Source organism: Ammospiza nelsoni, chromosome 3 (genome assembly GCF_027579445.1).
Source record: "Ammospiza nelsoni isolate bAmmNel1 chromosome 3, bAmmNel1.pri, whole genome shotgun sequence".
In the NCBI taxonomy this organism is placed as follows: Eukaryota; Metazoa; Chordata; class Aves; order Passeriformes; family Passerellidae; genus Ammospiza; species Ammospiza nelsoni.
In genome coordinates, this window is record NC_080635.1 from 83,947,800 (window position 1) to 83,969,439 (window position 21,640).

Here is a 21,640-nt window from a genome sequence, read left to right on the forward strand (position 1 = left end):
TCACCTTTACTCTTCATCTTAAGTAGCTTTAAATAGGTTTAATGCTGATTAAATGCTGTACCTTGATTAAATTCAAAAGTAATACTGAACAAAGGAAAGCAGGATGGAAACCTAAAAGGGCTTATGCTTAAGTAATGGTATGAAAATAATCACTAAAAAATCTAAAATCTTATTTTTGTGTATAATAGATTTGAAAAATTTTCCCAAATGTAAATGATCCATCATTCTAATCTCTAAAAAACCCAGCCTCTCTTAAGCCATGAACTATTAAAATTCTTTTGCACTCAGTAAGAAGGGAAAAGAACCAGTAATTCTGGCTTTGCTTTGCTTACTTTTCCTATCCACTAAGACTGAAGAAAGGCTTTATCAAATTTTCCAAAATTTCCAAGGTAGTGAAATGGTAAATTTACTGAACAGTCTCTGGAAATACTTACTTACAACTACTTAATTGATGAACATCTCTATGCAGATTTGAGTCTCTAGATAATCTGATGTCGTTATATTTTTCAAGATTAGTCACAGTACATATTTTCACTCAATTTTTGTTGAATTCCTGAATCACGCAAGAAACATTCAAGGTACTATGTCTTATGACAAAAAATGCTGCTTAAAGCACATGGTGAGCTGCACTGACTTCATGGATTTCTCAATTCACAAGCTTAACATTAAACATATGCATAAGTATTTAAATGCATGAAGAAAATCCAAATAGTTAAGAAACTGGATGAAATTAAGAGATTGGAAAAAATAGTATTAAGGATGCAAAAGACAACTTCAATATATCCAGATATACTTTTCCCCTCCTCTTCCATGAACTGGACATAATTACACTTCTGACTGTAAAGATACAACTGCTGCAAGCAAGATCTTTAATCTGTGAATTCAAACACAATTATATCAACTCAATTATTGACAGACATTGGACCATAAATACATTCTTCCTAGGTTGAATAGAAAAAAAAATTCCTGAATCAGAGATCAAAATACTTTGCTTTTACTTGTTGATCTTCAATCGTTCATTAAGATCTTCCTTCTGTTAAGAGGTACTGCCTTTCACAGCCTGTCTAGTCTTGAGAAGGCAACAGTTAAAAAGAAATCAAAAGTGTTAAGAATGTTCTCCCACGCCTTCTGAAAACAAGTTTAGAGATGGAGGCATAGGTCCATGAGAAAGACAATGAGTATGTTAACTTCATATATCATAAGCTTTGTAATAATGATATATGAAGTTAGCATATCAAAGATAATAAAAGATTGATAGAGAGTAAGATTAGTGCTAAAACAAAAACCTGAAGAAATTTTAAAGTCTTATTAGGAAACAATATCTAAAAATTAAACACCACCCAGCTTCAGCTGCCTGATATTCTAATGAGGCTGTATGTTCTAATGAGGCTGTATGTTCAAAGATGGCCTTGTAATCAGTCTTCACCTTCATTAGCACAGGGTGTAACAAATTTTTGATTCATTCTGGCTTCCTTATAAACCTAAATACCTCTTTTATGCCCTTAACTCATCCTTAATATTGAGCTGGCTGGCTCAGTGGAATGAATCTCCAATGCTGATGGAGCTAAGGTGACTACAGCTGCAGGGATGAAGAGCATCAGGTGTGGATAGAACCATGCTGTGCAGCTCGGTGCAGTCTCACATCACGCCCACCAGCTTGTTCAGACTGGGCTGGGTTACTGTGCTTGTGCCCTTTGGTGATGAGTCAACACCAAACCCCAGAAATATACCCATGGAGGAGGTATCACAGACAATTTCACACCGAAACATCTTTGGCATGGGAAACTGTTAAAAGTCTTCATCAAACTGATGCCATGTCCTCCAGACAGTCCAGGATGTGATATTTGAACACAGTCTGTGTTTGCAGAGCTCACGGTTTTAAGCCAAGGATGTTTTAGTTGCTGAATGTCTGGTGTTCATTCCAGTCCTGGACAGCATCAGTTAGAAATGGACTTAGCATAAAACAGAAGATTTTTCAACACAGCTGAACATGAGTTATGAGTCAACTTTTGCTACAGAAGGAAAATGCATTCAAAATAAGATTTTAATTAATTTTGGCTATTAAGGGAGATTTTTTTGAAACTGGCACAATGCAAACTAATCCTATTCCATTGCACTTTATTAAATTTTATTTACATATTTTCATCAAGCCTCATGAGCTGAATCCACTGCTCTGCTTCATCATTGCTGCTTGTCTGACTTCACATATTACACGAGGTATGAGCAGAACTTGCAGCAGTAGTCAAATTATTGCAAGAGGTCTCACAAAATGAAAAGTTGCATCAGATGAAAATGTGATTGTCAACTGGATAATTCTGCAACAAAACAGTACTTTATTGTTTCATGCTTAAACAACCAGAATTTCCAATATTATATGTGGTAAATCATTTATACATAGGATGAACTTAGATTTCAAAATCCATTCATTTTTACAACCTCCACCATCTAGATTCCACAAACTCATAAAGAATCTTCAGTAATTAAAAATGGGAATACACATTGCAAGATGTAAACACACGAAGTCTTGTACACTTTATCCACATACAGCATGTGGAAGATTCCCTGCAGTATTTTTTAGTTGATCTAATCAATTCACTGTACAAGAAAACCTGACTGATATGATTCCTTTGCAAGTTCTGGACATTACATTACATAGCTCTAAGAATAGAACTCTACATTTATTTGACTGGAAGTCCACAGCACTATTTGCCTTAAATAGATTGTTAATATGATTTTAGCACATATATAAAAATATAACACACCTAGAAATTAATAGCAAATCACCAATCAATGTACAACAAGTACCATGTACTCCATCTTAAGCCAGTTTCAGAAGGAAAAAAACAAACCATTATTGTATCAAATTAAATTTTAAAAAAATCCAAAACCCAAACCAGCCTGAATCAGGCTTATAGAACATTACTTGGAAGTTTCAACATCAATAATTCTTTCAATAATCTGGGAGATTATCAGCAATGTTGTTAATACCCTGAGTCAACTGATGATTTAATAAATGGGTAGGAAAACCACCTGATTTTGGAAGTGAAACTATTTCCTATGGGATAAAAATTACTCTGTGGCTAATTATAGCATTTTACTCTTGAGTTTATAACTCTACATTATATTTTAAAGTTTGCATTTACTTTTTCTCATTCTGACACAAAAATTTCTTCCCTCTGCAATTAACTTTAGCAAAAGTTTTAGAGGTAGGAAAAAAAATTTAATCTTTGCTAGAGTGAAAGGCAGAATGAACAGAAAATATTTAAAAGGCCAGACTTGGTTACGAGTCATTTGAATTAGCAAAACTTGCTCCAATACTGTTGAGAAGGACGTGCTCAGGAAAAACTCAGTGTATTTTTTACTGTGATTTGCAATACATCAGTCTCCAGCACTAAGTTACCAAATACTGTATTTCAAAAATGTAAAGTTATGCTCTTTAACTGAGTTTCTGTGTATGCTTCAGTGAACTTGTTCAGGAAAGAAGAGAGATCTAGAATAACTTAATTTGAAATTTATAAACACAGGATCACAGCTGAGAGGTCAAAACTATAAGAATAGTATTTATAAGCACAGCTGCTATGGATGTGCTTCTGTGAAATTATGAAATGAAATCCGATTGAAATGTTCATCCTATTTCAAAAACTGAAGCAGAAATGCTGTCAGCTGATGCTTAGGTCAGTGCCAACAAAATCACTTATCCAATGTTTGAAAAAATTAAACAGTATAAAAATAGACAACTAATTACTTTATATGGGTAGCAGAAAGGTTACTGAGATTTAAAAGAGAAAACAATAGGGTTTTTTTATTATGCTTCTACCTTTGGAACTAAAAATAGTACTATATCCATACAAAGTAAGGTTGTAAACATTATTTTATAGTGTTGCCATATAAAAGGCATTAAATTTCATGAAAAGTATCAAAAACTATCAACCATTTTAGGAAATTCAGTTTTTTAGTTATTAAGGAGAATTTTACTCATGTACATTCAGGTATTTTACTCAAGTACAGAAAAGAGTGAAATGCCTGATAAGAAATTGCTTTTTTAATCAGGTAAATTATTTATTTTCTAATGTTACTGCACAATAAAGCCTTTTTTTTATTTTTTAAATTCAGTTTATTTTCTTGAAGCAGCAATGAATCTCACTGCTTAACTAAAGGCCACTCTTAAAGCCAGCCAATCAGTTTCACTGTTACTAGCACCTTGTGAAATGACAGTCCATTAGTGATTTATCTACATTACGAATATACAGATTTTCAGTCCAAAGCTTAGTTTTAGATAAATCTGCACCGGTCTCATCTCTCTGTCATGGATAACGCATTATATTAACACATTATATTCTCATTACATTAATATTATATAGCACATTAGTGTCTCATTATATTAAACTTCTTACAGATATTCTTTTCTATGTAAATACATTTGTATTTTGGTATGCATGTCTGTATCAACATATATATTATATAAATGGAGAGAGAATGCACATATTTATAGAACACATCTTATTTTCCCTTAATCCTTTGCCAGATTGTTTTCTCTTACATTAAATCACTAGAATCTAAAACCAGAAATATTGCCTCAATGTCACCTGTGAGATAAATTTAGACATGTTCTCTTACTTAATTTCCAGTTATGTATAATACTAGAAGAGTAACACTGTTAATAGCCCCTGTTATTATCTTCCTCCTGCACTGAATAACAGCACCTCTCTGAGATTTGTGAGATCATATATATATTAAAAAAAAAAAAAAAGATTTGCAGTATAAGAAGGTTGAGCACTTCCAAAATTCTTCTGAAAATCTTTTGACACATTTTAGAAATATTTATTTTCTGGAAGAAACAAGCAAACAAAAACTCCACTCTATTTTCTCTTGCACAGAAATTCAGTAACTGGAATGGAGTGCTATAAGCCACGTGCTCCAAAAAGCATTTCTATCTCAGATCTCTGATCTTTAGCACCTGCAGCAGTACCTGAATCACAGACTCACTCAGGCTAGAAGGGATGCAGTAGCTAACTGGAACCTGCCTGACTACTTCCTTCATACCTTGCCAGGTGTGTCAATGTCTTCATTCCATTCACTGATCCAGCCAGGAACATTTCATGTGGGCTTAGTGTGATACAGCAGTGCCCCTGGTTATAATCACTACTGATTTTGGAGTTTCCCCAGACAAAAGATTATAAGATCTTAAAACAAGTACATTCTGAGGAGTGATTTTCAAATTTGAAGTAAAAAGCTGACCCCATAAAATTGTTGTTGCACTTGTTTCTCTACAAATAAATACAGATAAAGAACAATTACTCACAATGTACAAAACTTCGAATGTAAGTATTCTATATACAAACTCACTACTAACCTTGGTTGAGAGTACTATGCCCTAAGAGAGCAGGACATAGCTTTCCTTGTTTGTTGATTAATTTCCTGAATTACTTCCCTTCGATCTGAATGCTTACATTAATTTATTGTTATTATTTTAATGCACATTTTCTTGGTATTGTTATAAATACTATGTATTTAAGGAGCGTATCACTATTCCATATACAGTAATACAGTTGATATAAAAACACCTTCTCTTCCTCACTGCAGAAACAATATTACAAAAAGAAATGTAAGTACTGTACACAGGAAACTTGAAGCAGTGTTTCCAATAGGATACAGAAATACAATAATCCATTCAATATTCATTAGGTATCAGATGAAATCAGGTATTCCTTTCAACTACAAAAAGGACCCCCTGAAGAAGATGCAGAGGAGAAAAATCAGCACAGTATGTGACCTAATAAGGCATGAGTCTAAACATGGCATTAATCAAATGTGCTTAACTTTCATTACAGCAAAGCAGGAAAAGAGCCTGATGAGTGTAAAAGATCATGTCAGTGGCTTTGAGACCTTTAAGGAGCAGGACATGCACTGAGGATCACAATCTTTGTCTTCTTTTGAAGGAAAGGTTACATGAAATGGTAGATTTATACTAGGGAAGAGAGGAAACACATAGAAGCTTTGGAAGACAACAAATCTTAAAATATGTAAAAGAATGCCTCAGAAAACAAAAGAACAAGCTTATCCCCATGTCCACACCCATCAGAGAACAGAACACAACTTTGCTTTTGGTCATCCAAGACCTTTAGCAAGGTACTGCCCACCCACATGCAACTTTTCCTCACTAAAGAGCCCCTTTGCTTTCCAGACCAGTTCTCCAACTTGCCAAGTTCAGTTTCAGGTCTGAAAAGGTCTCCCAAAGGTTCCTTTTGCTACATAAATATCTATGTAATACTTAACCAAGATAGACTGTACTGATTTAGGTGTTGTGTTATCTTCACTACAATAAACATAACAAATTACTCTCAGGGGGCACCTAGGCACAGTTAGTCACAGAATCACAGAATTTAGTCATACCATATGGTTGTGAATTACTGTGTGGGGAAAAAAAAATTGGTTTGTACTTTTTCTATCCTTTGCATTATGTAAGTTAAGTACATCAATATATTTCCTCTATCATACTTATGTTTTTGCAAGTCACTTTAAATATTTTCTTTATAACATAACTGTCTTACTGAAATAAAAACAGATTTCTGGAACTATTAGTATCTACAGTACTACATAAATAAATAGCATAAGTTACCTGCTTGGTTTTTAAATATTTTTGATATGACGACAGGCACTTTGTGCTCAGCACCACCCTGTAAGAGAGAGATATTAACCATGAGATCTCAAGACTGAAGCGGTCATACTGAAATTTAAAAGAAGAAAAGAGATGTTACCCATACCTTTATGCTTAAGCCCAAGCCACCAACTGGTTGTCGACGAAGTGTAACAGTTCTGTGCTTTAAAAAATTGTAGAAAAAATAAATTTAGGTGAAAATACACTATCTGAATGAGCATAAAAGATTTTCCTAGGCCTTCATTTACTTAAAAAAAATTCCTAGAAGTAGTCTAGAATCTGAATTATCAGTTCTGAAGTATCATTCAATATTGATTTACAGGAACTTAGTTAATTCTTTATCACAGAGAGCAGAACCTGTGAGTTGTGTATTCAGACTTTAGTATGCTTTTCTATCTCTGAAGTGATATTCTTCCTGAAAAGAAATTTGTACATACTTTTCCTTTGGCAAGAGAAAACTATATGAAGAACTCAGATATGTATATTTTCATAATTATTGTGTATGCATACTTGTTCTAATTTTTCAACAAAAATACCAGTGCTTTCTATATCTTCAGATCCCTATATTTTTTTGTAGCATATGCTGAAAAACTTTTAGTGATAGTCTACTTCAAATGTTTAATTTTTTCATTTCAGTTTTAAGTATGTAAGGAAGAAAAACCTTTATCAATATTTTTCTAGAGAAACCTATCATATGTTTAACAGTATGCTGAATTTGACGTTTCAATAATGTGTAACTCATGGTGCCTGACAACATAATAATAGCATTTCATCTGTTGACAATAACTATACAGTTGATGGGAACTTTTTTGGAACATGCTGAACAGTAGTGGATAGAATCTCATATTTACAGTAATTCCAGAACATACAGGATTAAATATTTTTTCTTTCTCTGTACATTAGAAATAGTATACAAGATTACTCGTGTATATGTATACTTTCTCTCTGTATGTTTTACAATTTCACCAATTCAAATAAACATAGATTTTTATTTTAGTAGCCAAGACCAGAATCTTATGATAACAAGCTCTTTTAATATATATAGCTCTTTTTTTTTGTAACACTCATCATGCTAGACATATGTTCATATTGACTCAGGGGAAAACAAAACAAAATGTATCTGGAATTTCAGTTTCATTTTAGGTGGATTAAAATAATCCTTATGGTAAAAAAAATAGGAATTTTTTCATACATTTTCAAAATTGCTTCTGTTCCAATGAATACTGTACTTCTCCAATCTGTGCTAAAAACTGAAAACTACTGCATTATGAACATGGCACCTGACATGTGAAAAGATTTATATGATTAAATTTCACCTGATATAATGCAATTTCTTTGAAATCTGTGCAATTTTTTTATAGGTTTTTTCTTCATTTAAAACTGCATCATAACTTTTTATCAAAATTATCACACTCGCTAGAAAAGTTCAGATCCAATCCGAATCAGAATACATCACTAACTTTAAATTCAGGGACTCACTCCCAAGAGATGCTTTCCAGGAACTAATGGCTGTCTGCCTACTTAATTCTTCTTTTACTCCACCTATACTCACACCTTGAAAATATATTATCCTAATATATCCCATCACAAGGAGAAGACAATGGAATACATATTTTCACATTTTTGTTTGCTTTAGCATGATCATACAACAAACAGAAAGCTGCAATGTGAATAGCTTTAGAAGTTTTATAAAAAAGACAAATAGGGAACTACTTATTGGCATCTTATACTTTCAAATAGAGCTAACATGCATTTTTACATGATTGATAGACAGTCCTATAAAGCAACCAAGGCATAACATTGTATAATCTTGATATTTCTATTTAAATAGTTCATAGTATTGCCTATTACAGGTATTCAAATATTTCCATTAAAACAAGATATTAAACTCATACTTAAATGATTCCTACATAACAGCTAAGTAAAGGCTATGTTTAAAAACTGCAAAAACTTTCTTCTTTTCAAGATATTCAAATTGCATAGTAAAATGCTAAAAGCTGAGCATGATTAAGTATCATGATCAAGATAATTTACATAAATTTATTTCAATTTTATGATCATATATAATTTGCTATGACTAGAAAAACAACTTTCTTCCCCTGTTTGGCTTTTCTAAGGAAACACTCATAGCTGCTGTCAGAAAAAGGACAGTTGGTTCAGTAGACTTTAGGTCTGAATCAGTCCTGAATTTGTTATGCAAGGATAAAATTTCATGACTATGAAATTTGGACTGAAACCCACAGTAGCTTTGCAAGTAACTATGAAAGAAAACTCTACTCCAAAATGTCTTGCCAAAACTGAACTGTAATGTCTGTGGGGAAATAAACAAACCTATCTTTTTGTGACATTAATGTCATGCACATATGCAGCTGAAAACCCAATGTGTATGTCTCAGTCAAACAAACAAACATCTTATTTCACTTTTTGGTTGCCTGCAGGCTAGATATAATTTTTCTTTCCAGATGAATTTATTTATGGTTTTAGAATGGAGACAGACAATAGTACCTGTGTTAAAAAATAACAAAAACAATGCTATAGTTGACTGTGTAATTTCATTTCATTATAAGCAAGGAAAGCTCTTTAGACAGTCTTACTAATTATAAATCAGAACAGCAAAGCTGAAATTAACATCTTTTAAATTAACCTTTTTTGCTTTTTAAATAGCATTTTATTTTGTTCAATAGTATCTACAGTTTCTTGAAATTCTTTATTCTCATGGGTTCCAAAGCACCTGATGTGTACCCTGCAACAATCACACTTTACAGGTGTGCTACCAAGCAGAAGCAATCATGTACCCCCCATGGACAAAAGTCTGTTTTGTTTCCTGTTTCTAGGAGATTACAGGGCAAAGTAGTACCCCACATAAAACTTCAGGATGCATTTGAATATACAGAATGTAAGAAATAAAGCTGTAACTGGCAGGATACCAATATGAAATATTCCTGTATTTTTGAGATCTTTTATTGTTGCAAGCTGTGAACTGGTGAGGCAGAAAATTTCAGGAACTCCAAGAATGACGTCAGATAGGGAATAAATTGAAAAGCAGATACAACAGAAAATTTTATCCGTATAAGATGCAGACACCATTCAAAAGAACACTATTACAGCCACTGTACAAAGAAGAGACAACTTGGTAACAGGTGCAGTGCTGCTTATAACACCTGAAATGAATAATGCAGCTGAAAAATTGCTATACTTTTATAAGCTGCAAACTGAAAGATATTTACAAATATGGGGAAACTATATGGTCAAATATCCATCTTTTAGGTATGAGGTAGCTCTACACAGAAGACTTACTAGATTCTGTTAAAAAACAATGATGAGAAAAATTTTATCTCTGGGAAGGTCGTTTATGTCTTGTTCTTTGCTCATGTGAAGGGGTATTACTGGAGCTTAAGGGGCAACATGATAAGGCAACTGCAGTGCTTATTTCTGTTACTGTGTTTTAGGAAGATTTTATATCCACCTATAGGCCAATGCCTACCTAATATGTCATTAGTACCAGGTTGTTAACACCCAGGATTGATACTTGTAGTAAAAGACCTCTCATCAGAAAAAAGTATCATATTTATCTGTCTATCTATCTATCTATCTATCTATCTATCTATCTATCTATCTATCTATCTACCTACCTACCTAAATGAATAATATACTATGGGGATTTCAGAAGAAAATCTGCTTGAAGCACTCCAAAATCATTGATATAAAGAGACATTTTTGAAAAGAGACTCTGTCTGTACAATATTTTACTTTTCTGTTCCAGTCTGCATGAAAATATTAATGAATACAAATATTATTTCCAAGCATCAAACTGAAGTACACAGCAGAAAAGCCTGGGGCACTTGACACAGTCCACAGCTTCACTGACCAATGACATTACAAGGGTAAATTCCTGGTACCAACTCCACTTGTTAGCCTGAGTCTGTGCCCCTGGGCTAAGAGTAGTTGGGCTAAGCTCTGCAGTTATCAAGGGGTGCTGTGTGCCTTATACTACTTGAGACAGATATTGGCAAAAATGGGTCAAACAATTATTATCAACAGGAATGTTCATAACAATGGCCACACCAACAAATCCCATGGAATGTAAGGGCACCAACAGGCTCAGTACAATGACACATCATCAAAATTGCCAATTAAGACAAAAATCACTGGTTTTCTCCCAAGGAGAATAGTCACCTTTTCTTAACCCAGAAAATGAACATGGATATGTGTTTGATAAATAGCCATGACCAAACATGGCCCCATACTCAAACCACAACCGGCCATTACCTAAATAGATAGCAGACTATTCCTTAAACATAAAAAGTGGACAAAGAAGAAGATAGGAAAAGGTGAATAAAGAGAAAGAAATCATTGCTACATTGTTTATAGGATTTTTTTAAAAGTACATTTATTCCAACTTCTAAATTTGCATCTGGTATTTATTGAAAGAAGTAGTCTCAGAAGTTCTCCTTACTTGTTGAAAGTAACATGTCAAATTAAATACAGATACTTCATGGCAGGTTTGCAATAGAAAAATAATGCAGTTTGCCACCCTTGGGAAACATACAGGGGAAAGGAAAAAGCAAAACAAGTGCAATAATAAGACTTAAAAGAGAAGCCTGTGACCTGTCCTGCATGGATGCAAGGGAAGAAACAGTCTGATACCTGAAGGGGTAAGAAGATAGTTTGTTTTGGTAGAAGATAGTTTCACTTGGGATAGAGTTAGCTTTCTTGTTACAACTTAACATATCAGCCACATGTTCCTTTTCTTAGCAACTCTAGACAGCGACCATGAGGAATTTACGCGTTAGGAAATGACTGAAGAAACAGATCTTGTAAGAATGAGAGAACCAGTAAAATGTATCATTTAAAGGCAGTAAAAGGCAGACCTCCTGTTGGTTGTTAAACATGGAAAAAGATGAAAAGAGGATGTGGTAAGCAAGAATATGCTGAAATACTTCAGGAAATTTTCTCCTCAAGATGGGGAGTGCCCATGAAGAGGGACTTCTCAGCTCACAACCTCCACCTCTCCAAATCTTGAGCTTCCTGAGTGAATGGTTCAGCGTGTATTTAGCATTTTTTCAAATAGATATTTCCACTTCTGCTCATACAACCCTCACTTATTGACAGCAAAATTCCACCTACCCAGTGGCTGGCTGCAGGTTACCATGCACCTACTGGCTGACTGTGGCAGGAGTCACCCCCCCTCCTCTCTATCACAGGTAGACAAAAATCAAAATATTATTTTAAATGTGAGAGTTTGAAGCTTTACTTCTTGCACTGCACAGGTTCTCATCTTCTCCTAAAAGGACAGGAAGAATGCACTAAAAATTAACTAAGGCATGTCAGTTGATGTTCAGTTTTGTATACAGTCAAAGCAGATCTTTTCATGTGCTAAAACAGACCTGGGACATCTGCAGATTAAATATAATAACATTTTCATCAGTTTACATTATTATCTTAATGCAAATGTTATATTATCTTATTACTGTAGGTAAAAGTTGGTTGGTTTTTGTTTGTTTGTGTGGGGTTTTTCTGTGGGTTATTTTGGGGTCTTTTTAAGGGGAAAGTGTTTTTATTGGCAAATTTCTGTGGAGATTTTAGATGAAAATGAAGTCACTCATTTTGCTACAAACCTAGCCAAGCTAAGGGAGGATTATACAACAAAATCCAAAAACAAAACAAAAAACCCCAAACAATTTTTCTCACAGGTGTACAAAGAAAAAGCATCAGACAAAAGTCACAACTTGCAAGAAAGGAAATTCCAGCTGAGCATAACCATAGGAAAGAACTTCACACAGGTAAGCATCAAGAGCTGCCCAGAGAGCTGGCAGCATCTCCATCCTTTGAGATAGTCTAAACATGAATGGACAAAGCAATTTGGAAGTTATCACCACTTTCAGCAGCGGGTTGAATTAGACAACCTCAAGAGATCCCTTTCAAAATAAATTATTACATGATTTATTCTAGTTAGGAAGACTGACAAAGCCCAGGGTGTTTTATTCCTCTGAGGGAAGGAATCATATTAATGAATGAAACACAGTCTCAGTATGACTTCAGAAGAATCCTCAGGTACTCCTCCACTGAGTTGTCAAATATTCAGTTTGGGACAAGAGCTTTTTTCTGGCAAGTGGTGTGAAAAGATCCCAGACTCTTCTCAGATACAAATTACTTCAATGGAGATCATCTAAAAATATGGATTTCCAGAGTTACTAATAACACATATAAGGCCCTGTGTATGATAATACTTTAGCCATTGAAAATTAGCTGATTATTTTCAATTTAAAAGTCATCACATAACAACAAACTATAACTAAATCCTGCCAGAATACAGCTTTTCTTTGAGTAAGGCCAATCTGCATTCAACTTTGCACAGCATTTCACAGGCTGGCCATAGTGAAGATGAACAAGAGAGGTTGAACCCATCAATATCCCAAGTACTGATAGTGGAAAGCCTCATGCTTCCATCACAGTCAGACAGTTTGCTCCTAACTGTTGAAAGTTTTAAACTGCTACAAGATCTCTCACAATGTGTATAAGCCACAATTTACCAGTCCTGATACTGTCGTATCTTCAAGTGTAATAGATTTATTGAAAATTCAAATAAAGGACACATATTTATGTGTATGTGTGGCTTATCAACATTATGATGCCTTTCTTTTATCTTGTTGGTATGAGTACTCACCCTTAGCTGGACTCTTTCCACATTTCAGGATGAGACTGAAATGTGGAAAGAGTCCAGCCAAGAGTAGACTCTTCCCAGGGGTCTTTCAGGGGTATTCAGTGTCCTTTGCATTCTTTTGTTCTATTTAGCAGTCTTTTTTTAAGCTACTTATTCTTTCTATCTTTATTATTAAAGTTGTTTTGTCATGCTGAAAAATACTCATATTTATTTTGTGATGCAAACTTCTAACTGTTCTCAGATTGGCAGCAAGACAAGCATATGTTCTGTCATACTAAAGTTCCTAAGGAATTACTTGATAGCTCTCTTCTAAGCATCTAGGTCAGCTTTCCAGAGCATGGAAAACAACTAACAAACGGTTAAATAATGTATTTTCTCCATACAAGTGATCTTAGTTTCAAAGGGAAGACTCTTAATCATTTACTTGATGCTTAAAACAAGATATTAAAAAAAGATAAAAATTGTTTATTATTCGCTTTAAAAAAAAAAAAAAAAATTGGACTAAAATACCACACCAGCAATAGTAGAACAGGTAACATTCTTCTGTGTCATTATTAGCATCTGAGGTATAAAGGAAAAGCCATAGAAATCTCATCAGGGATCTGAACAGTATTTTCAGACACTGTTTCTATTCTTTTAATCAAAAAACAAGTAATCTTGCTGCTTTTCTTCCTTATTCACTTACTTTACTTCATACTAAGACACAGCTTGTGAAGCTGGAACATGAAGTACCCAGCATACAAAGGTTTTTGGTACACTAATTCTATTAGACTCAAGCCTCTGAGGAGTCCTCTTCCAATCAAAATGCCATCCACCTGCATTCAAAAACTCTTTGCCTGACCCATGACCAATTCAGAGACAATTTAGCTCTGTGAGAAGGACAAATTTTGATAAAAAAACCCAGATGGATTTCTGCTCTTTTTCTTAGAAAAACAAAATACAAAATAAAAGAAAGAAAATGCTTATGAAAAGAGAGCATAAAACTGTGGACTGTCAACAGGAGAAGGATGAAGCAATATGCATAGAAGAAAAACAAAGAATATTAAGGTTGAGGTACTGTATGTAAGAAATGAATTTTAGCACATAAAATGAGAAAGAGTCTAAGTCCAGTAATAGCTTCATGGAGTAAAGTTTAAAAAATAATGCCTCCCTGGTTATCCTTTAACTAAAATTGATCATTCTCTGTCATGCACTTAATTTATTTCTGTGAGTATTGTTCAACTTTAAACGTGGAGGGAAAAACATCTTCTGTTAAAAATACTTGACAGGTAGGGAAACTGTCTATTTATTTTCAATTCACCATTTCTGTCAATACTTTTGTATTCTTTTGTATTCTATGAGCATTCACCAATTCAGAGAATCACAGAATGAGTCTGTTTGGAAATAACCACAGTGGATCATGTGGTCCAATCCCCTGCTCAAGCAGGGACATCCCACAGCATATGGCACAGGATTGTGTCCAGACAGTTCTTGAATAATTCCAAGGAAGCAGACTCCACAACCCCTCAGGACAATCTGTTCCAGTGCTTGGTTACCTGCTCAGGGGGATATGGTGAGAGACAGTGACAAAAGCCTTACTGAAGTTGAGGTTCAGCTGTTATCCATCCAGGTAGGTGTTTCATCATAGAGGTCAATCAGATTGGTCAATCATGATTTACTTTTAGTGAATCCATGCTGACTATTCCTGGTGACTTGCTTGTCATCCATGTAGATAGAGATGGCCTCCAAAATGAGGCATTCAATCACCTTTCCAGGGATTGAGGTGAGGCTGATTGGCTGGTAGTTGTGTGGATCCTCCTCCTTTCCCTTTCTGAAGACTGGGATGGCATTTGTTTTTTTCCAGTCCTCAGGCATCTCTCCTGACTGCCACACCTTTTCAGGCATGATCATGAGCAGCCTTGCTGTGGTATCCGCATCCCTCTCAGCACTTGCGGATGCATCCCATCCAGGCCCTTAGATTTGTGGATGGTCAGGTTTACCTAGGTGTTCTCTAACCCAATTCTCCTTGACCAAGGGAAAGTTTGCCTTCCAACAGTCCTTTTTCCTGGTTTCTTGGGTCAGAGATTCCAGAGATCTCATCTTACCAGTGAAGACCAGTGCAAAGGCAGCATTCAGTAATTCTGCCTTCTCTGTATCCTTTGTTATGAGGACCCCTCTCCACGTAGTAATGGGCCCACATTATCCTTAGTTTTCCTTTTGTTACTGATGAATTTGAAAAAGCCTTTCTGGTTGTCCTTGACATCTTTGGCCAGATTTAATTCCAGGAGAAACTTGGCCTTCATTTCATTCGAACTTACTCTGACAACCTCTCTACATTAATTCCAAGTGGTCTGACTGCTTCCATCTCCTCTGCATTTCCTGCTTACACTTGAGTAATGACAGGAGTTGCTTTCTAACCATGCAGGTCTCTTGATCCCTTTGCTCAATTCCTTGCTCACTGGGATGGTTTGTTCTTGAGTCTGGAAAAAGCAATCCTTCCTCCTGAAAGGCCTTTTCCCATGGGAAAGAGGATCCCCTGAAGAGGCTAAAGGTAGTTCTTTAGCCCTGAAGAGGCTGAAGGTTACAATTTACTTGCTGCCCTGCTTCTCCTTGTTCTATACTGAACTTCATAATCTCATCGTTGCTGCAGCCAAAGCTGCCCCCAACCTTCACATCTCCAACAAGGATCTCCCTGTTTTTTAGTGTAAGGTCAAGGGGCACACCATTCCTTGTGGAAACCTCCACTGTGTCAGAGATATGCCATCAGTGCTTTCCACGTTCCTCCCATCCTGTTTGTGCGTCATGGTGCTGCTTCTCCAGCCATGTCAGGGTGGTTGAATCCCCCCAAAGAACCAGAGCCTGTGGCTGTGGGGCTGCTCTGGGCTGCCTGTACAAGGCCTGGCCCACTCCCTCCCCCGACCAGGGGCCTGTAGCAAACACCCTCAACAGCGTCACTCTTGCCACTCTGCCCTTTTACCCTAACTCAGAGGCTCTCAATATGCTCATCACCCACCCCAAGGCAGAGCCTGATGCATTCCAAGTGTTGCCTCACACAGAGGGTAACTCCAGCACTGTGATTCTGATGCACCCATACACTTACATACACCCTTTATCCTTGAAATCTGAACACCCCAAACGTTACACCAAGTCATGAAGACTTGCTTAGAACACTAGAATTTGCCAAGTTTGAAAATCTGAAATGCATCTTGATGGAATGATTGCATGTTTAGTATACAAATTTAAATTATATAAATATTTATAAATAGTTATATAGACAATTATTTTCATTAGTGTAATATTGTATAAAAAACATTGTAAAATATTACTTCCCTAATTAGCTCCAAATCCAGAAGGATATTTAGAGATACTTAAAAGCAGCTTGTCTACTGTGAAAAAATTTAATACCAAAAAGAAAGCAGCTGATTTTACATTATTTTATCTATATACACCTTGAATTTCAAAACTATGTTTTTCTCTCATTACTCTCTCATCAAGTCCAAGATTGCAGGAAGTGAAATGGGCTGAACTATCATTACATTACAGTGAGCCAGATAAAAAATTTCTCATCAAAGGTGAAGCTTTCTCAATGCTTGAAAGTATCTCTTAAATGAATGGCAAATGCCAAAATATGAAACAGGAACAGACCTTGATGATGGTAGTAAAATGCATTTTATAGTAAGAGTCTTTTATGCTTGGGTAGAATCTCTATTGCTGAAAGTCCCACTCATCACAGTAGCTTTAGTGATCACTGATGTCTTCGCCAGTCCTCAGCGTAGCATTCAGAACTACACTGGACCAGCAGAACTAAATATTCACAGCTGCAAATTCTGTCCTCAGTGTTCCTCAGGATTAACCTGTCAGTAAAAGGGAGGCTGGAAGCAAATGCATCCCACAAATGCTGACCCATGTAAGTGGCTGAAGAAAAAGTATTACCACAAGTAGAAACAGAACTTTTCAACAATTTTCCATTCAAATATCCCACCTAAGAGGAAAAGTCATTCTATGTGCAGTTTTTTTCTCCTCCCATGCATTTGAGGTGAATACAAAAAGAAGGCCAAAGCTATTTCTATTTTTGTTGAAAATGAACTAATTTGATGAATGGCCATGTGTAAAATAAAGATTAACTAGGAGTACCTGAGAATGAAAAAGTACAGAGAAAGGAGAATAAATCAGTAAGACAATGTGATCATTTATGACTGCTATAGCATTGACTTTCAGGTTACAATTTTCTATTAATATTTTGAATTATACAGAACAGAGATGAAAACTATTCTCTTTAACCACTTGAAATATAAACCATTTATCTCTGGAATTTCTGTCATGTAAATGTAATTGTAAAACTTACCAAACTCAGCACTAGACAACTACCAGCTATTTCAGCCTGATTTCAAATTCTGCTCTTGAGCTCCTATGTACTAGAAAGTTATACAAGATAAAAAAATGTTTATCTTCATGTTACACTCAAATTGTGTTCATATTAAATGATAACAGTCCAGAAGCTTTTATTTTGTTCAAAATATAATGCAGAAAAAGTGAATATGGCCATGAAGACAGTTTAATTCATTTTTCTCATCAGTTTGACAACAGAATCCTGTGAGGACTGCAGATAACACTTTAGAAAAGGGACCTTGAGGATATCTTGTAAATAACAGAAAAATAGATCAGACCCTACCCTAAAATTTTAGTTTTCAGTGTCTCCAGTGAGACAACTTAGGGAAAATAAGGATAATGTTAACAATGTTTTCCAGGAAAGGGCAGCTTGGCAGAACTGCCCACTCTTATTTCGCAATAGTGTGAGGTAGGAAAAATCTCTTCTGAATGGGTGTCATACCTAGAGCCACGTTAATACTTTGCAATCCTAACCTAAATTACTGTCTGAATTATACTTGAAATTCACTTACTTTTACACATTAACACTACATATACAACCAAGAAAAACTGTCTCTTCTTGCCACAGTCCTGGAAATCACTTCTTTCAAGGCTCTACCCATTAATGTGATCACTACTGGCAATGAAATGCAACAAAGAAACTTGGACTCATTTTATATGCAGTGGCTGCATATCCCAGCTATGCCTCCTCTGCAAGGTCTATAACTTCCCAGAATTTATTTCAAAATTCAATTCAAAGCTTGCTTCCCTGCCTTGTCTTTCATCAGGAAATACTATTTAGGGTACTCATAAAATGTAGGAGGCAAAAGGCATCAAAATCAACCCAAATCTTGCTTCTAAAAGGAAGAGGCAGACTTCTGTTGTTCAGGGCAGGTTTTTGTACTGCTTTAGGTTGGACATTGAGAATGTTGGGTGGGGGGTGAATTGCTGTATTTTGGGTGTTGATCAATACATACACAGATTTGATACAATATTTTCCCAGATGCACCTAGCTTATGTTAATTCAATCAAGAAATAACATACATAATAACGTATGTAGGATAAAACTGTGATTCTTCTTCTATGAGATGCATACACAACATATTTAAACACCATTGAGTCCATAACAATCATGTATAATTATATGCACAAATACTATATGCTGAAGTCTCATTATGTTTTACTATAACTCTTGCAACTAGTTTGCATACAACTTATCAGCATTACCAGCAATGCCTGGTAAAAAAACCCAAACAACTGTGTTTTTTCATGCTTCTCAGTGAAGCAGAAAGTATATGCAAAGCTGATGAATGAGGCTTATACTTATCTCAGCAAACCAACCACAAGTGGACATGCCTGTCACCCATCAACCTTTTAAAACATTTTAAAGAGCAAGTCATGTTCCACAGAATTCCATGGACAGGTACTTAATGTTTTGAATTGCTAAAAGCTATTGTAAATTATTTTATGTGTGACAGTAAACAATTTAAATATTTACTGCAGCAGGAATGAAATATTTGCATATTATAGAGGCAGACTCTCTAACATACTCACATACACACACAAAAATACCCATTATATGCTTTTTTGCTTCTAATTCTTAGCGGAGTATCACAAACCCACTTGATGTCCCCAAGTGCCAGATTTAAAGTTTACAGGATGCAATACAGCAAGCAGACAGAAATACTCTCCCTTGGTCCACTCTGAGGAGGCTGCCATGAATCGTGCACTCTAAGAAACACCAACAAAGTTCATGAAATCAATTTTACTCAGTTAAATTACGTACATGTATTCCAAATTCAAAAACACTGTTTATATGAGGAAATGAGGCTTATACTTATCTCAGCAAACCAACCACAAGGATGTTGATAACTTAGACACCCTTGCTGTACTGCTTATGCAAAACATCATCAGTTTATCTAGTGACATTACCAAATGGCCACACAAAAGGTTCCTCTATAGCTTGGAGGCACCACAGACTTTGAAAATGCAGCATAACTGAATTTTCATTAAAAAAAGCACCACATACGTGCTGGCGCTGATTAAGCTCCATTTGTGCCTGAAAGAGAATTACAGTGAAATAAGTGCCCATCAAGTGTTCTCTCAGTCAGCTCAATGCCCTTGAACAGACATCCTGTCTGATACACAAATGAAGAAAACTTTGGTGTATCAGTTTACTCTTCAAATGCTTTCACTGGGAAACACTTTTCCCTTTTCTCCCATAATTTAATGGCCCAGCAATATTTGGTGGAAGGATGCTTTAATCTTGGTATTTAAAGATGTTTTTTGGTTCTATTAAGATTATAAATGCCATCATAAAGTATGTACAGCACTGGTCAGAAATGCAGTTTTTATACTTCTGAATGTAGGTAGCACAGAAGAGCCAAGCAACTGATAATTACTTGTACTTGTTACCCAATAAAATCTCTTGCACTCCAATACAATAAAGGTGTCCTCTGCAGAATTCATTAAAGTGGGCAGCCAAAAGCACAGAGATATAGAAGCACTTACATTTGCACTGTGATCACTTCCACTAACACAGACGACATCTTGTTTTTGAATTGTTAATACCTCTTTTGTAAGCTTCAGTCGGATGTCATAAGCATTTTCAGATACTTCATCATACAACAATGCAATACCAGTTTTAGTCTGCAAAAAAGAAAGGCATACACAAAAATTTAAGAATATTAACATTTCATAATGGTGAAAAACAAGCTCTATCCCATTCAATAAATAAAAAGCATACAAATGGGCATTATTTGTATGAGGAAAAGAAAGAGGAAAGAGGAAAACTGGTCTGCTTTTCAGTCTTCAAATGGATTAGACATAAGAAGCCTCTTTTGTACAGGAAAATACAGGATAAGTGGTCTTTGAAGTAGACATTAATATGCCAAGAGTAAAAAAATTATAAAATTTTCTCCATTGTATTGTTACACAAAGAAGTGTTGCCAATAATGATGTAATGATGTCCTGTTTGACTTTATTTATACAAAGACTTATGAAAATATATTAGAAACAAATAGGTATGTATAAATGTATGTGAACACATTTTCCATTTTTGGCAAGAAGCGGGGAAGTGAAATATTGCTCTTGCCTGGAATATGTTCATTCCAGTCTGTCAGAAAAAGAACTGTTCCCTTCAAAAAAGTTGCCATTAAGATACAGAGTTCTGTTACAGTAGAAAACTATGTTTTCACAATGTAAAACGTGATTAAACCCAGTTGTTGCAGAATTTATTTTGTTTAGGATAAGATGAACATACATTTCTTAAGTTACACCATCACTGGACTAATAACTAGTAAACTACATAGGATAGTCAACTATTTGGTATAAATAATGTTTTCTCCATTATTAGTAGAAAAGAAACTTTAATTTCTGGCTTATTCCCTTAACATTCATTCAGATATTCATTAATTCATTCATTACTCCCTTAACATTCAGTCAGATATTTCCTCTTCCAAACAAAAACTGTGGCATTAGGACTGCTTGTCCTAATTTGTCAAAATATGCGGACAAATGAAATTTCAAATCTTTACATTCATTGCTCAGAAGACAAAATCACCTGTTCTGAAATGAATGATCATATATAAAAGTACTATTTGTTTATTAATTTGTAATGTATATTACAGCATCATCACAGCACTGCACTTTATGTAAGTGAAGAAAAATCAAGCATGATTTAAGTTTTAGCTGCAGTATTTTTTTTAAAAGAAGATTTAAAATGAAGTTGTTCATCTATGTTTTCTTAAATGGTAGATGGTATAAAAAAGAGAGTAATGGAATTAAAGAAGAAATATGTCCTGTATGCTGAATGAAAGCTTAAGGGATTTAAAAATAACATTAAACATAAAAAATTAGCTTCATAATATTTCTATTTCTATAAAATGAGGGAGCAAGGTCTGTGGTGATTGCCAATAAAACCTTTCAATCTTTAAAAACAGAATCAGGTTAAGCTTAAGGCACTTAGGCTA

At 35.1% G+C, this 21,640-nt stretch overlaps 1 protein-coding gene across 1 annotated transcript in view; it reads right to left on the reverse strand.

The window, feature by feature from the left end:
- The window catches only part of SNTG2 (syntrophin gamma 2), a 119,077-nt gene extending 98,714 nt beyond the window's left edge, over positions 1 to 20,363 (reverse strand). Inside the window, exons 1-3 of the mRNA XM_059468749.1 lie at positions 20,181 to 20,363; positions 6,765 to 6,821; positions 6,620 to 6,677 (exon numbers count right to left, since the gene is read on the reverse strand). Coding sequence (XP_059324732.1) covers positions 6,620 to 6,677; positions 6,765 to 6,821; positions 20,181 to 20,363 — 298 coding nt within the window. The remainder of the gene's footprint in view (positions 1 to 6,619; positions 6,678 to 6,764; positions 6,822 to 20,180) is intronic.
- Positions 20,364 to 21,640: the final 1,277 nt, after the last annotated feature.